Source organism: Myxocyprinus asiaticus, chromosome 26 (genome assembly GCF_019703515.2).
Source record: "Myxocyprinus asiaticus isolate MX2 ecotype Aquarium Trade chromosome 26, UBuf_Myxa_2, whole genome shotgun sequence".
NCBI lineage: Eukaryota > Metazoa > Chordata > Actinopteri > Cypriniformes > Catostomidae > Myxocyprinus > Myxocyprinus asiaticus.
In genome coordinates, this window is record NC_059369.1 from 15,431,056 (window position 1) to 15,448,794 (window position 17,739).

The 17,739-nt window shown below is 38.2% G+C and overlaps 1 protein-coding gene across 1 annotated transcript; it reads left to right on the forward strand.

The window, feature by feature from the left end:
* The first annotated feature begins 2,233 nt into the window (after positions 1–2,233).
* LOC127417214 (complexin-3-like) lies at positions 2,234–10,357 on the forward strand. The gene is made up of 3 exons (XM_051657067.1): positions 2,234–2,708; positions 6,419–6,506; positions 7,286–10,357. Exons 1-3 carry the CDS (start codon positions 2,551–2,553, stop codon positions 7,508–7,510), a joined length of 471 nt encoding a protein of 156 aa, XP_051513027.1. The 5' UTR covers positions 2,234–2,550; the 3' UTR covers positions 7,511–10,357.
* The last annotated feature ends 7,382 nt before the right edge of the window (positions 10,358–17,739 follow it).

The window sequence follows — 17,739 nt, forward strand, 5'->3', positions numbered from 1 at the left end:
TGGGGGGTTGGGGTGGGGGTGGGGGGTGTCAACGAGAGAGCGAGAAAGTGAGAAAGAGGCAAAAATAGAGATATTATCACGATGCACAGAGATTTATGATTGGCTTTTTATCATTTGGTGTTGATGATTTATTGTGGGAAAATGCAAACTGTATGTCTGTCATGTGTGCATGTAATGAGTTGGCTCATACAATACAATACATTTACATTTACATGTATTCATTAGGCAAATGCTTTAAAGTGACTTACAGTGCATTCAGGATATGCTTTTTTTAATCATTATGTGTTTTCCTAGTATGTGTGTTCCATGTTTTAGGAACGTATATAATTCTGGCGTTATAATTTCTATTCCACCATAAAACATATCTTGTTTTTAAACATGCCAAGATTTAGGCAAGCTAAAAAGGTTTCGTATCTCAAAAATAGAAGTCTTATTTTACTGTCAAATTTGTGTTCTACACTATTAAAGACAAGTGTAATGTGTAATATATTTCGTCCTGTGCTAATCCAGGTGGAGGTGATGGCAGGGGCGCTTTAAGGTACCTCTGGGCCCATGGGCTCGCTTGTCTGCTGAGGCCCCCTTCAATTTATTTGGGGGGGGGGGGGGATTGAATATATATATATGTAAATAGATATATATCTAAATGCAGAACTTGTGACAAAATCTAGAAATCATCTTCTCTTCAACCAGGGATGAATAAGTAGCTCTCTGCAGCCATCTAGTGTTTATACTTGTAATTTCATCTGTTCTTTCCTAACAATTAAAAGAATAACACATTTATTGTTTCTTGACATGTTTCTCATTTAATGATGAACAGTGCATAAAGGTAAACGCATGCACAGTGTCACCACGTCAACAACTGCGTCTCCCACTGAAAGCGTTTAAACGTGCTCCTCCCACTGGGCCCCATGGGAGCTGTAGGTCCCTGAGTTTCAGCCCGTATCCACCTTATTTTTCAGTTAATTAGAGCGCCACCATTATCAACCATGAATGTGTACCACTTCTGGTATATCCCACTTCCAGCTATTTTAGCTATTCAAAATTACTACATTATTGATTACAGGCTGGCAATAAATGTCAACATGTTATTATCATTAATTGCGATTTTCATAAACACATTGGTTTTGATCGCATATAGTTTTACCATTAATCGCATTTTGCCATCGTTTCGTCACACACTGTTGCACAGGCAGAATGAATGAAATCAGGTGCTGACAGGACAGTCCTGACATGCCTCCACAAACTTTACACAACCAGCAGAGAGGAGAAAGATGCCGGGGAAATGCTGCTTCAACTTTCTTTGTACCAAAACTGCATCTTGTTTCATCTTAATAATAAATAGCCTAATAAATGCATTATACTCTCCGTTCTTGTCAGAGAGCATTCTCTGTCTTTTAGCGGTGCAGGGAAGCAAACAAATGGACACGCAGATCTCATTCAGCATGGCTTATGAAACATCGCCTTTGGAAATAAATAAATATATAAAGGCATCATTGAAGGTTATGCAGGTACATATAAATGGTGGTTTACATGGAGACATGAAAGACTGCATCGTCACAATCTCGGAAAAGAAAGAAGCAGATTTTATTACCATCTCTTCAATACAACACAGCAACAAGTGAATTATTTACTTACTCTTTTACTATAAATGCTGATGTAAGAAATTATCAGACATTGGCACATAATTCTGCTGTATATCCTGTGGTTGTGTGATAGTTTATGAACCCAGATCACTAACTCTGGTATCATTATCCTTCTATTTATTTACACTGCGGTCAATGCCAGCGGAACTTACACACATTCCCCGGAAATGCAGCCGCTGCTTCCGCGTTGCAAAATAAGTTGGATAAACCCGTGCGTTATTGCGCCCCTGGGTGATGGCGCCAGTTTTTTATGCATGAACGGTAATCTCTGAGATTAGAGGTTTGCCCTTTTCCACAAATAAACCAATGTGTTGGCAACGAGACCTTCACATTTATTTGATTTATTCTGAATGAGGATTCCTGAAAAGTCTATTATAATAGTGTGACATTTGAGAACTGTTCATTTTCTTTTACACACTTTCACTTGCTCACTCACTTACCCTCCTGGCGTTGTTTTATAGTCACTCTGAATCCGTTCTGCTGACCGTCATCACGTTAACGGACTCAGACTCGCGCGCAACGAAAACAAATGCGATGCGTTCTGACATGTCACGCGCGCCCGACAAAAAAAAAAAAAAAAAAAAAAACAGCCCGTGACTCAAACGCACAAGTTGTTAACGGCGCGCGCGCTTAATCCATCGGTACGTGGGATTGGGCGGGAAGAGTCGGTTGAGGAAACACAGGATTGGGCGGATGGAAGAGTCAAACTGCTGCTGATGAGATGAATCCACTTCACTTCACTTTACCTCAGCTGAGGAAACGCACGCATGCCGTTTCTGTTCGGTGCTGAATGAGAAGGAGACATTTTCCTGTCCATATATTGACATCATTGAAAATAATAATCGTACTGGACAAATAGTTTGCCAAACAGAAGAATATATATATATATAACATTTACAATTGAACGATGGCTTTCATGGTGAAACACGTAGTCGGTGGTCAGCTAAAGAATCTGACAGGAGGTCTGACAGAAGAGAAATCTGACGGAGATAAATCCGACGCGGCTACTAAAGGAATGACACAAGAAGAGTTTGAACAATACCAACAACAACTAGAGGAGGAAAAGTAAGACAACCCTTTCTTCCTGCCTGCTTTAAGCGTATTTAACTTAAATACGTTGATTTTCATGAGGTTTTTCGTGAGGTGATTGTTGTGGTAATGAAGTGGACGTATCGAGCGCGTTTGGAGAGGCGCGCGCATTTTTCGCCCTTCGCTGGATCTCTCTCGCGCGCGCAGCTGCTCATTTCGCTCAGGGAGATTCCTGCTCATTCATATATGAATAATATTCCACAGCATTATTCACATCCACAGTACTGTCCAGCAGAACTGCGTGTGTAAATGAGAATTTTGCCCTCGCAAATTTTTGCTTTTCATAATGAAGAGTGATTCGGTCAAGTAGCTCCACGGGTTCCAGACACTGGAATGTTGACAACAAAGTAAATTCTGTTTCATTCTGTTGTATAAATTAGTCCAATATATTAACAGTGTATGTTTATTTATATTGTGTATTCTAAAATAGTATCAGTTCATCGGTTTAAGTGTAAATATAAGAATAAATATTAATAAATATAAAATAGTATAAAATTGAATTATATATTATGCATCACTAATTAACCCCCCCCCCCCCAAAAAAAAAACAAAAAAACAAAAAACAAAACAAAAAACTGGATGTACCATTGATATATATATATATATATATATATATATATATATATATATATATAAAATATATATATATATATATATATATATATATATATACACACCATTGTGCTAAGTGATTACCATGGCATTACATGATACATGTGCAAAAAACATGATATTACTACAATGATACATGTCCCCAAAAAAAGGTCTTTTCATGGTACATATCGACAAGTCATGGTATTACCATGGTACTATTTCTGGTACTTTTTTATTAGTGAAGAGTGAAGAGCAGTGTGCTGTAAGGGGATGAATCGTGTCACGGTTGATTCAAATCTCTACAGGTACACCATAAAATTCTATAAATATGCCTCAGGAAAAATACTGACCGTGAATTACCTCACCTGAGAACATTCAGGAAACCAACAAAACAAAAATACAATTCTTCTGAAAGCTATATCACTTCTCTCATTCTGAGCAGAACAGATAAATACTGTAAATCTGATAGACTGATTAAAATGTTTTTATTTATTTATTAATTTTTTTTTTAAACACTTTCTGGGATTTTGTTATGGCACATAAAATGAGCAAACAAAAAGTAGGGACATTAGAATCATTATTATACAGTATATCATAAACCAGTATCTCAGCCAAAAAGATCTCTTTATTTCCCACTCTTTGTCTTTAGTTATCAGTTCATAGAGGGCTGACAGCCAGCGCAGGCATGTGCAGGTGGCCCTGTTGACACGGTTTGCATAACTGCCATATTTGGAAAATTTAGATTTTACAGACTTCAAATGGCTGTGCTGATCTCATCCGAATGATGGTAATCCAACTAATTTCTTCAGAGAGCAGATTTTACATGCTGAGACTCCCTTGTGAAACAGCTCATTTAAGACTGTGGACTTTGACAGGGACATGTGTGTTTAATCTTTGAATCAGCCAAACCACCATGATCTTCTCAAAGGTTATTGCTTATTGATATGGGGGATTATTTTAACTACCCATTTGTATCAGCCCGAATGTCAGTGCAAGTCTAAATCCTCGAGATCTCTTCTCCTTCTCTTTTACTCTTCTGCTCTAGTAAGTAGTCATTTAGCAGACACTTTTATCCAAAGTGACTTACAGTGAACTTGAAGTAAGGAAACCAAGTTAAATACAAGTTAAGCTTTATGGACAGCATCTGAGACATGCTGTTGATTACCACAGAAAATTATTTTGACTTCTCCCTCAGTTTTTAAAAAATATGAAAAACATGCATTATCAGTAATGCACTTATAATGTAACTCTACTGTATGTAAATTATACAAAACATCATACATGTGAACAAGAGACTTGTGTGATGTAGAATCAGGTACTAACCTGTTACTAACTTCTGTCATGACCATGTAAAGCTGCCACACCCGATAACTTTCACTTGACATGCGCTAGGATACCAGAAAGAGATGTGAGCTGAAAAGAATTGTTTACATGGATCAAATTCTACATACAGGAATTACATTGTAACGCATAACCAGTTGTTTAAGGGCACAGTGAGGTTAACTCATAACTCGCCTCTAACTGGTATTAAAACCAGCAACCTTTTAAATATTCAAAAATATATATCTCTCTTACAGTGTTTCCTTGGCCTTGTTGTTGCTCACTTGCAATTTGCCTTTGGCCCCTAAATGTGTCCAGTCTGTTATGACCTTTCACCTCACATGAACTTTAAGAGCAAAGAAACAATCAATCACAATCCAACTTCATTTACGGTTAAGCAAACATCAGTGTTTTTTTATAGGTATATACAAATAATTTTTATAAATTCCTTTATTATTAAAAACATTTTTAAGTAATATTTGCTTACAAGTGGGTTGTTCCCCATGGCCTCATCTTGTTTTCCACTATCCTGTGATTTATATTTCACCTTAGAAAGCAATTACCATCAAACTGAAAATCAAGTAAGATTTTTATTATATCCAGTGCAAACAGTTGCACATTCCAACCAATCACAGATGGGGGAAGTGTTTGTTAAAGGAATATTCGGGGTTCAATACAAGTTAAGCTAAATCAGCAGCATTTGTGGCATAATGTTGATTACCACAAAAATTAATTTCGACTAGTCCCTCCTTTTCTTTAAAAAAGCAAAAATCTGGGTTACAGTGGGACACTTAAAATGCAAGTGAATGGGGCCAATCTGTAAATATTAAAATACTGTTTAAAAAGTATAGCCAGAAGACATAAAGGATATGCATGTAAACATGGTTTTAGTGTGATAAAATCACTTACTAACCTTTTCTGTGTAAAGTTATTGCCAGTTTTACAACTTTGTTACCATGACGATATAATGTCAACAAACCCTAAAATGACTGTAAAAATGACGATTTAAACAACTTTACAGCTCAAATAATACATGAGTTTTATCAGAATAATTAATTTAAGTGCTTTTATAAAATTATAAGCTTCACATTTCTGTTTAAACCCTCCAAAAATTAACCCCATTGACTTCCATTGTAAATGCCTCACTGTAACCTCCATTTTTGCTTTTTTTTTTTTAAGGAAAAGGAGGGACGAGTCAAAATGAATTTTTGTGGTAATCAACATTATGCCACAAATGCTGTCGACTGAGCTGAACTTGTATTAAACCCCTGCTTTAAAAAATTTAATTCTGTTTGGTGAATGTTTACATGCTTATTTTGTCATGTATTCTGTTTTTGAAGGTTTTTTATTTCATGCCAAAGCAGAGAGTTTGGGTTTGTCATGACTAAAATTATTTAGAAAGGAAAATATTGTTGTAATGTGAAAAATGTAAACCATTTCAGTTCAGTTTAGGCAGTTCTGACAAATTTTTTTTTTTTCTAAAGTCAAGTCATGGGAGTCTTATATAAGTATTACTGAAAATTGAAATTAGCATCCTGAAAATAAGTCATAAAACACGTCAACGGCGGTAAATTCGGACTGAATATAAAGGTCATTTTTAGCTCCTAAAAGAAAATATACAGATGATTATTAGCGTGAGAGTGACATGGAAGTCTAACAGTATGTAGGTGCATAAATGATCAAAAGAAGCTTGTGTGAAGAATTCATCTTGTGTGAAATCCACAGATTACCATGTGTGTGTTTGATGTCTCTCTGTTCTCATTTCTCCCCAGGCAAGAACGAGATGCCAATTTTGCCCAGCGAAAGGCGGAGAGGGCGACAATCAGAACTCACTTCAGAGACAAATACAGGTTACCAAAGGTAACGCTAAATGAAACTCTCTTTTGTTAGATTACGCACAATTTTAAAGTAGTTGACCCAAAAATTAAAATTCTTTGATCATTTACTCACTTTCATATTATTCATAATCCTTACATTCTTTTGTACAGTATTTGCTGATTTTTTTATATTTAGCAAATTGTCTTTCTTGAACAACAAAAGTGGATAGTGATCAATACTGTCAAGCTCCAAAAATATATTTTTTTTATTTTTATTTTTATTTTTTTAAGTATTATAGTAATACAATAGCTTTGTGTGTAGAACAGACCAAAATTGAAGTCATTGATCCCTGTTAATCGTCCCTGCTGCTGGAGCTCTCAAATCTTACTCGCGTGTGTGTACATTTGAACTTGGCTCCTCAAGATGCATTGCGTAAGGTCTGACGTCAGTGTCAAGTGTCTTATTACCGATCGTCACTGATGTCAACCTGTAAGGTTTTCTCATCAACAAACTAAAGGAATGACACAAGAAGAGTTTGAACAGTACCAACAACAACTAGAGGAAGAAAAGACAACCCTTTCTTCCTACCTGCTTTAAGCATATTTAACTTAAATACGTTGATTTTCATGAGGTTTTTCGTGAGGTGAATGTTGTGGTAATGAAGTGGACGTACATTTGAACTTGGCTCCTCAAGATGCATTGCATAAGGTTTGACGTCAGTGTCAAGTGTCTTATTACCGATCGTCACTGATGTCAACCTGTAAGGTTTTCTCATCAACAAACCCCTCAGTAGCTCATACTGATGGTTTTCTGTATTTCAGAATGAGGTAGATGAGACTCAGATTCAGGCTGCTCGAGATGATGTTGAGCTCCCCACTGAACTGGCCAAGATGATCGCTGAGGACAACCAAGAGGAGGAACACAAGCAGTCCGTCCTGGGTCAGCTGACCAACATCCAGAACGTGGACGTGAATCATCTAAAGGGCAAAGCTCAGGCCACGCTGGAAGATCTGAAGAACTCTGCTGAGAAGTGTTCCCTCATGTGATCTCTCCCTGTCTCTCTTTCTTCCAAAAAACCTTCTTTTCACCTTATCTACTGTACTGGATATCTTCTCCATCATCTCGCTCTCATAAAACATACTGAACACACACACACTGCCAAACATCCATGCTCACAAATCTAGCGTAATGTGTACGGCAGTGTTGTTTCATAATTCTAATATTGTTCTAGAAGTTTAAATGTATTCTAACCGGGTGAACCTTATTTCACCCCAGAATCAAAGAAGTTTTAGTGAAATTCACACAACCCTGACAGGCCTTCTCTACTCTCATCAAATATAGACCCCATTTACACCTGGTATTAAGCATGTGGCCAGCGCTAAATACAGGCGTAAATGGGATCCGAAATGTTTTGTGATCGGACCACAAAAACCACATATGAAGGTAGACAGAAACGCATGTGACCACGTTGCATTTGAGGTGTAAACAGTCATTCATCCTGTATGCGTCCTGGACAGCAGTGAAGCACCTCCCCTCACCAAACAAGTTTAAATTTGGCTGGTTACATGTGGCTTTAAAAGAGAATAACCAGGGGGCCTGGGTAGCTCAGCAAGTAAAGACACTGACTACCACCCTGGAGTTCACAAGTTCAAATCCCAGGGCATACTGAGTGACTCCAGCCAGGTGTCCTAAGCAACCAAATTGGCCCGGTTGCTAGGGAGGGTAGGGTCACATGGGGTAACCTCCTCATGGTCACTGTAATGTGGTTCGCTCTCAGTGAGGCGGGTGATGAGTTGTGCACAGATGCCACAATGGATGGCATGAAGCCTCCACACACGCTATGTCTCTGCAGTAGCGTGCTCAACAAGCCACATGATAAGATGCACAGGATGACAGTCACAGATGCAGAGGCAACTGAGATTCGTCCTTCACCATCTGGATTGAGGCAAGTCACTACACCACCACGAGGACTTAGAGTGCATTGGGAATTGGGCATTCCAAATTGAGGTGAAAAGGGGGAGAAAAAAAAAAAGAGAATAACCATCCAATCTGAAAATTTTAAAAAGTGGATACATACACAAGCATGAGAACTTCACAAATCTTCTTTATTGTGCCAACACAGGCACTTCATAAATAATTCTGCTCGAAATGTTCCATTTGTGCGTAGATTAATTTTCAACTGTATCTGGGAGAAACGGCACGCCAGATCTTTTGCACATTCTTTGTCTTTAATTACTTTTTTTTGCAGTTTCTTATCATGCAATAAAACACTGACAGAGTGATTGATATTTGTCATCATTAAATCAGTGACCCTTTCCTCGATATCCAAACACAAATGGTCACAGGAGATGCATTTAAGCGACCAGGTGTTAACAGCGATGTGTCTCGCCTGACCACATGTGATCGGATCAACCGAGATGCATCTTAATACCAGGTGTAAACGGGGTCAAAGACATCCTGCTCTGAGAATCCAATCAAAACACCTGCTCCAGTGTGAATGTGTTAAATGATCAGGTTCATTAAAGCAATAGTGTGGATTCATAATCCTGAAGAGTCCATAGAAATGTGACTGCCCCTGAGTCTGGGGTCTGTTTGAAGGGCTTATAGGTGCAGGGTCAGAGGATTAGACCAGATCTTTTAGGCGTCCATACTTATTCCTTTTCCACTAACATAGTCCCAGAACTGGTGAACAGCCAGGAGATTGGTGGAGAGGTGTACAATGAGAGGTGTACGATGACATAACTGACTAATAACCTGCCTGCAATTGAACATGCTACATCATGTCACGGTCTTTGTTTTTTACTGCTAGTTTTGAGAACTTATTTTAACATCCAACGTAATTCCATTCAGCGTATTTATGCCATCACGAGCTTTGATGCAACAGTCAAAAGAAGGTGTATTTAAATGTATAACATAAATTCACAGCAGTCAGTTCACAAACATGATATTTGTCAATAAACTGATTTTATTTTAAGCAGACTAGGAAAATAAAGTAGGTAAAGTGTAGATTTGAATAGATTTGAGACCAGCAGGTTTTAAGGGCCTTTTTCTCCAGCCTATTGCCACTTTGATGGAAATATGCAGAATGGGGCCAGATTGTGCACAGGAACCATGCTGGTGGAAAGTGGGTAACTAACTATAACACCTTATCCTTGATTTAGCTGTGGTTAACACCTTTTGACCTTTCCTTCAGTGGTGCTGTTTTGTGCAGGTGGTTTGGTGTTGTCTTGATGCAGATGCTGAACTTTTGCTTTCTGGTTGTTCCTCTTACAGAGATGTTTTCGCTATTGCTACAAGCAAAATAATTATCTGAAATATTCTGCTTAATCATTCTGACTGCAGGTGTCAGTATGAGGTGGGGCAGTGCGAATGAAAAAAATTTATTATTTAGTTATAAAGAAAAAAACCTGAAGCATTTTGTGAAGTTTGTGTGTTCTGTGACTTCTGTCTGTTGTCAATGTGTATTGGATGAAGCCATGCAGGGATTTTGATTTTGCTGGAAAGATTGACCTGAGTAATAAGCTGCTTCCATCTTGGGATTTTTGCAAAAAAAAAAGAAAAAAGCAATATTACAGTCTCTGATCTTAATACAGGACAGAGGTTATAGCCAATAACATATGGGGAGTAAGTCTGAATAGAAATAAAAAGGGTTGAAATTTATTTGCCCTTTAAATTATTTTACCTAGTAAGTCATAGATTTATTAAATTCTTCATTAATGGCTAGAAAGTATTTTTTGACTTTGATTTTACTTGTCCTCAATACCATAGTTGTTTCCATTCTGGACTGCATAAGTAACATAATTACCAATTTAATGTAATACTGTACTTATTCTGCTATCATTTCCAGATTTTTGATTGACTGTTGAAACTGTAATAAATATATTTGTACTAAGTCTGGGATTAATGTGATTTAATTTGTTTTCAGTATTTGTCTGACGTCTCCACAGCTCGCAACTGGTGCAGTGCGGTATCTTACCAGCAGGTGGAGACATTACCAACAAAAACAGACTACATTGGCTGTCCAACGCTACCTCGCTGCTCATTCAGTATAGGGATAGTTAAAGGAATAGTTAACCCCAAAATAAAAAGTCTCTCATCATTTACTCACCCTAATGCCATCCTAGATGTGTATGACTTTCTTTCTTCTGTAGAACACAAACAAATATTTTTAGAAGAACATCTCAGCTCTGGCTTTACATAGTGAACAGGGGACTCTCCTCAACCACCACCAGTGTGCAGCATCCACCTGGATGAAGCAGTGGCAGCCATAGTGCACCAGTATGCTCACCACACACCAGATATTTGTGGAGAGTAGAGTTTTAGAGCCAATAAATGGATGGGGATTATTAGGATGCCATGATTGATAAGGACCAATGGGTGGAATTTGGCCAGGACACATTACACCCCTCCTCTTTTCAAGAAGTGTCCTGGGATATTTAATGACCACAGAGAGTCAGGACCAGGGCTCAAAGTCTCACCCAGTGCCTTTTAACAGTATAGAATCTCTCTTAGTAAACTGGGGCATTAGGACCCACACAGACCACAGGGTGACCTCCCTAATACCTTTACCAGCAGCAACCTTAATTTTCCCCAGGAGGTCTCCCATCCAGATACTGACCAGGATCAACCCTGCTTAGCTTCAGTGGGCAACCAGTCTTGAGCTACAGGGTAATATATCTGCCACCTTGATATTGCAGATGTTAAATCCTTGTCTTCTGAAGTGATATAAGTGTGGAACTATTGAGAAACAGATCAATATTTAAGTCCTTTTTACCTATCAATCTTTACTTTAACTTTCACATTTGCATTCTTTGTGCATATCACCGCCTACTGGGCAGGGAAGATAATTTATTGTAAGAAAGGACTTAAATTTTCCTACTTGGAAAAGTGCAATGGAACGCCACTTGAAGTCAGAATTCCAACTGGGAAACTTGTGTGGAAATTTCAACTCCGATTTCACTGAGATGCAGGTGCGTGACATCACACAAACATGTCAGCACCCGAGGAAATATACAAACTAAGTGATAAACATTCACTTTTATTAAGTAATTTCAATAAATTACCCACATTACACAAAATTAAAGCTTGTTTACAAATGCCTGCAGGTGTATAAAACATGGTATATTATACTCTTTTGATTAGCATACATCTGTAGCACAAATGCTAGCGGTGCAGCATTGTTTATCAGTTGGGTTACTAGGAGACGTCTCTGGTGACAGTCATACACCTGCTAAGCTAACCAGAGTTACCGTAGACTTTGTCAGTTCGAACCATTCTGGCCATTCTCTGTTGACCTCTCTCATCAACAAGGCATTTCCATCCACAGAACTGCCGCTCACTGGATGTTTTTTGTTTTTGGCACCATTCTGCGTAAATTCTAGAGACTGTTGTGTGTGAAAATCCCAGGAGATCAGCAGTTACAGAAATACTCAAACCAGCCCGTCTGGCACCAATAATCATCAATGTGATTATCTAATCAGCCAGTCATGTGGCAGCAGTGCATAAAATCATGCAAATACGGGTAAGGAGCTTCAGTTAATGTTCAACCATCAGAATGGGGAAAAAATGTTGATCTCAGTGATTTGGACCGTGGCATGATTGTTTGTGCCAGATGGGCTGGTTTGAGTATTTCTGTAACTGCTGATCTCCTGGGATTTTCATGCACAACAGTCTCTAGAATTTGATCAGAACGGTGCCAAAAAAAAAAAAAAAAAAACATCCAGTGAGCGGCAGTTCTGTGGATGGAAATGCCTTGTTGATGAGAGAGATCAGCAGAGAAAGGCCAGACTGGTTCGAACTGACAAAGTCTACGGTAACTCAGATAACTGCTCTGTACAATTGTGGTGAGAAGAATATAATCTCAGAATGCTATTCCAAGATGTGGGTTGGCGCTGTTTTGGCGGCACGAGGGGGACCTACACAATATTAGGCAGGTGGTTTTAATGTTGTGGCTGATCGGTGTATTGTCGGAGATATCAAGTGGGAATATCCAACATCCAACTTGAATGGAACACAGCATAAAATGAGCCTTTTTCAGGTTTCACACCCACACCCACTGAGGCCCTGTCCACACTAATACATTTTTGCTTGAAAACGCATCTTTTTCTCTACGTTGTGGCCTTTCGTCCACACTGAGATGGCATTTTTGGATACATTTGAAAATGCCATCTTCGCATTGTAGTGTGGACAGGGAAAACTGCATTCCTTCAGAGTGGTCAAGAAGTTTACTCAGAATTGCTGTCCGGTGACAGAATACCAGGACAATTGCATTTCAGACCGTACATGGAAAATTCTTTCATGTTTTTGGAACATGGAACATCACATGCACAGTCAGGGAATTTAAGCGTTTTCATAAGTTTCAGTGTAGACAAGCAAAAATGAAAACCCTGTTTTCAAATGTATCAGGATAAATGTGGACCTAGCCTGAGTTCCCTAACACACTTCACTAACACACTTTTCACATTTCATGTATAAACTTTCGGTTGGTGTGAACTTGGCAAATATGGATGTGATCTTTTTTGGAAATGAACATAATTTGTGTATATGTTTGGTGCTGTAACTGGTTGCCATTTCTAGTTATTCACCTTTTTTAATTACGTTTGAGCTTTTGTGCTGTTCACTTTAGTAGTCTTGCAGTGTGACAACTTACTTTTCAAAAGCACAAATATTTAAAGTAGTTTCTTAATATCTATTCAAGAATTATTATTTTTTTTTTAGTTTTGGATGGAGTATGCTGTAGCGGAACAATGCAGGTGTATTTTACCTCAATTATTCTAGATTTTCTTTTTAAATATACATGGAAGATTACGAATATGTGGATATTGTATTATATTCAAATTAGAGCTGTCAATCGATTAAAATGTTTATTGAATTAATTACATGATGTGCCAATTAATTAATCATAATTAAATTCATTCATATTTACTGAGAAAGGTCCACAAATAAAGGTTATTAAGAATGTAGTAATTAAAATAATTACAAATATAATATTAAAATACATTACATCATGTACGTACTGTATATATTTATTGTGGCAACAGACAAGTAAAGCATTAAAAAGTGGCTTTAAAGTCAAAATATTGGTTATTTTATTTCCATATCATTGAACATTACCCAATTAGTGTGGCGTATCACTAGTTTTCAGCACCTCTAGTCTTGTAATCACTGTACTTTTAGGACCATGTCTCTAATGGGGCTTTTCCACTGCACGGTACAGCTCGACCCGACTCGACTCTGCTCGCTTTTGGGGGTTTTCCACTGTGGATAGTACCTGGTACCTGGTACTTTTTTTAGTACCACCTCGGTCGAGGTTCCAAGCGAGTCGAGCCGATACTAAATGTGACGTCAAACCCTGCAGATCACTGATTGGTCAGAGAGAATCTTCACTACCAGCATCACTGGATTTGTGACATGGGACATCAACCTGCTAGTTTTAAAGTTAGCAACATTGACAGCAATATCATTTGTTCACGCGACTTACGAATTTTAAAAATAAATTGCTGTGCGCAAAACCACGCCGTGGTCAATAAATGAGGTGCAGACCTTCCTCTTGTTAGCGACGAATGAAACGACGCGAAATGAAAAAGTCTTTCAGGAAGTGTCTCAGCTGTTGGCCGCACACGGCTACCAACGGACCTACCAACAGTGTAGGGAAAAGTTAAAAAAACGTAAAAGTGACTACAGAACCATCAAGGACCACAACAGCTGGAGTGGTTCAAACAGAAGAAAGTGGAAGTGGTTCGACCAAATGGACGCTATCTATGGCAATAGACCGGCGAGTAATGGGAGGGAGAGTGCCCTGGACTCGGCGTTATTGGAGTCCACGATGGAGGATGGTACGTTTTGTTATGTTAACTCTATATTCTGCTTGAAAGCTTCACTTTATTTAGTTGACCAGCTACTGGAAAGCTTGCTTCTAAAACAACCAGGCAAAATCACGATGCAACAACTTTATGCAGCACAATGTGCTAGTAGCTAACAGCTAGCTGTCGTGTTATTGTTTATGGTCAGTAATGTTTGTGTTGCGTTTAAGATGATGTCACATCAGTAGAGGCGGCGCAGCTATGACAATCAGCCTATAATCCCACCCATGTTGAGGCGGCACTAAACTACAGTGGAAAAGCAAGCTCAGAAAAGTAAAGCGAGCAGAGTCGAGTCGAACCGTAACGTGCAGTGGAAAAGTGCCATAAGTAAAGCTGCACTACGGAACTTTAGGCTGTCTTGCGACATCTGTGGTTTAAGCCTAAAACTGCAAGCAATTTGCGGAGGAATATTTCACGTGAGTTGTGATTAGGCACCGGGGCGGACTGGGAAGAGCCCTGGATTTTACATGGAAACTGGCCCAAAAGTTGTTGAGCATGGGGGCAATAGTTGTTGAGCATGGGGGCAATATGTCCTTTTCTGCACATTCTTCAGCCTGTCGTGGACCATTCAGCATAACGCGGTGGCCCGTTTCAGCTTATCGTGGCCCATTCAGACCCTGTTAGGCACTGTTCCTCTGGTAGATGAATCTCATGGTTTGAGGTTACCTGGACATTGCCTGAGACATTCACCATCAGTGCTGGAGTCATAACGAGCTATTTTTATGTTGATATTATGTTATTTGTTTGAACATTTATAATGGATATATTACTTGCTTTGAGGAAGATGAACACTCTTAATTACATATTTTAATATGGTTATTCAACTGTTTTATCCACTACACATTATTGTTTGTATTGTACTGCATATATGCCAAATTTATTATTTATATTACAGTCTACAGCATAAGTGAACAATGCAATATGCTATGAAATTGGTACACTATTAACAACTTGAGATAAGCATACATTCATGGGGATCTACCTTGTACCTATGGTGGCTTTTAAATGCAATTTAACTGTATACAGTGTTTAACTCTTAAATGCATGGAAATGTCACCAAACACTCTTACATATTCAGGTATTTAGAGACCTGACACATATATTTATCACAAATGGATCTACAAAATGCCCAGATAGTGTAAAATTTTCTAATTTATTTTTTTTTTTTTCATATATCAAAGAGATAGTGCAGCAAATTAGAACAAATATAAAACAGGATTCATTACTTTCACACTGAAATTTCATGAGATGTAACTGGTTGTCAAACATATTAAGTTACACATAAGATTCACATAGGCTACACATATGAATTTTCTTTGGCACTTATTAGTCTAAATATATGTACAACTTACATCATTTCAGTAGTACACAGAATTGACAACAGCCAAATCATAATGTTCACGTGTTACACTTGCTGTAGTTTACTTCGAAGTTGCTTCTTCGACAAATAGCAATGTCAAATGTAAATCAAGTCAATCACTGAAACAACAGCACCACCCTGAGTAACAAATAGCATGTATAATATATATGTGTACATGCAAATGGGATACTGATAATTCACCATTGTTACATAGAATATCTGATATCCTGTGAAAGTAAACTTATATAGATATGAAATGATAATAAAAATATAATTAATGGAAGTGCAAAAAAAAATAAACAAAATAAAACACTATTGCATAGGGTCTCCAATGACCCTATAAACTGGTATAAAGCCACTATAAAAAGTATTTTTTTATTTTTTTTTATTTGTGTTACAATATATATAAGAGAAAGACTGAGGAATATTAAAGAGGTGTGGGAACAATAAAAAAAAATAAAAAAACGAATGAGGTACTGTACAGGGGGTGGAATGATGTCACTAAAGACAGACTATCTGCTAAAAGGGCAATGGAAAGTGGCAACGACTTGTGCATTTCTGTGATGGAGGTAAAATAAATAAGAAAACAGCAGCACACACACACTTAGGGAACCTCAGATATGCAGAGATGTTATAAAATACTTAGGAGTCATGAATATTAGTAAACGTGTTACAGTAACTTCACTGGGGGAAAAAATTACATTTTTAAACACATCGTGATCGGTAGACTAATGTTCAAAATAAAGTTTTATTCATTAAAGCATGACAACCAATATAAGCTTCAACAAACCTACCAGAAAACATGTCCAAGCATTATAGCAAGTAAACAACTTCACCAAACAGTTCAGTTAACAGTTAAACATCCATTAGGAGACTGATGTCCTGCCGCTGCTTTCCTTAATTGCGACTGACTGAACCACCATAGCTTCCACTGCCGACACTCACGTGACACAGCCCGACCTTCTTTCTGATCTTACAGACACGATGGAAACATGGAAGGACGAATGACGCAAGCCTGCGATTTTACGGCAAATTCGACCCAACAGCTTTAATAAAAATTATTATTTTAGGCTTACCGCAGTGAATCGGGGTAAGACAAGGACAGTTTTTTGAACATGGATTTTTTATGTATTCACTCAATAATGAACTTTTGTTAACTGTAACCAAAAAAGTATTTCGTAATGCAGCTTTAAACGTAGTTTGAAACTTTGAAAAACTCGACTTCTGCATTCTGTTGTGCTCCGTCCAGCTGTCATTGAGCGCTAAATCCCATCATCTGTGGAATGCTGTGCTGTCTACTATTTGGTTTGACGAGGCAAGTTGCCTGTACAGCTGGCGCGCAGACTGCCCCCTTCTGCATCAAGGTGGCACATCATGCTTGAATTGCTCAGACAGTATGAACATTCCTTATTATGGAACTTACATATTCATGGAACTTACGTATATGTCGTGTGCATGATTAATTGCATACATTTTTAAGGTATTATTTTTCATTTAATTAATCACATGAAATTAATGCGTTAAATCGACAGCCCTAATTTTAATTGAGGGATCACACACTTTTTGCTCTGTGCAGTTTTGTTCTGTAACAGACTCCAGGAATAGCTGTGTTTTTGCATAGTTTTTTAATTCAAATCAGAGTATTTCCATTTGAATAGAAGAGAATTGCTGATCTCAAGTGCTCTATGAAAGAACAGAGCAGTAAAATATATTGTTGTGGAAAGTCTCTCTATTGATGGGCCTCTGGGCTACTGCATGGCCAGTCAGACACAAAGAGGGTGAAACGGTCCAGAAAACACTTTTGTGGCCCTTTTCTTTTCCATCAGGGCGCGATTAAAACAACCTAAAAAGAGGCAGAGAGGGACGGGGGCTGAAAACCCATGGGGTTTGTGACGGTTTACACAGGGGCTTGTTCTTGGGTTTGTGCTAAAGAGAAACAGATTTGTTTTTCTGCGCTTTAAATTGAAGAAGTGGTTTGCAGATGTTGAGCTTCCAACAGAGGAATGTGTGCCTGTCTGTCTGTCTGTCTGTCTCTCTCTCTCTCTCTCTCGCC

Coding starts and splice junctions, on each gene's coding strand:
- LOC127417214 (XM_051657067.1), top strand. CDS start 2,551: ATGGCTTTCATGGTGAAACACGTAGTCGGTGGTCAGCTAAAGAATCTG. Junction 2,709..6,418: donor CAACAACTAGAGGAGGAAAA/GTAAGACAACCC, acceptor ATTTCTCCCCAG/GCAAGAACGAGATGCCAATT. Junction 6,507..7,285: donor ACAAATACAGGTTACCAAAG/GTAACGCTAAAT, acceptor TCTGTATTTCAG/AATGAGGTAGATGAGACTCA.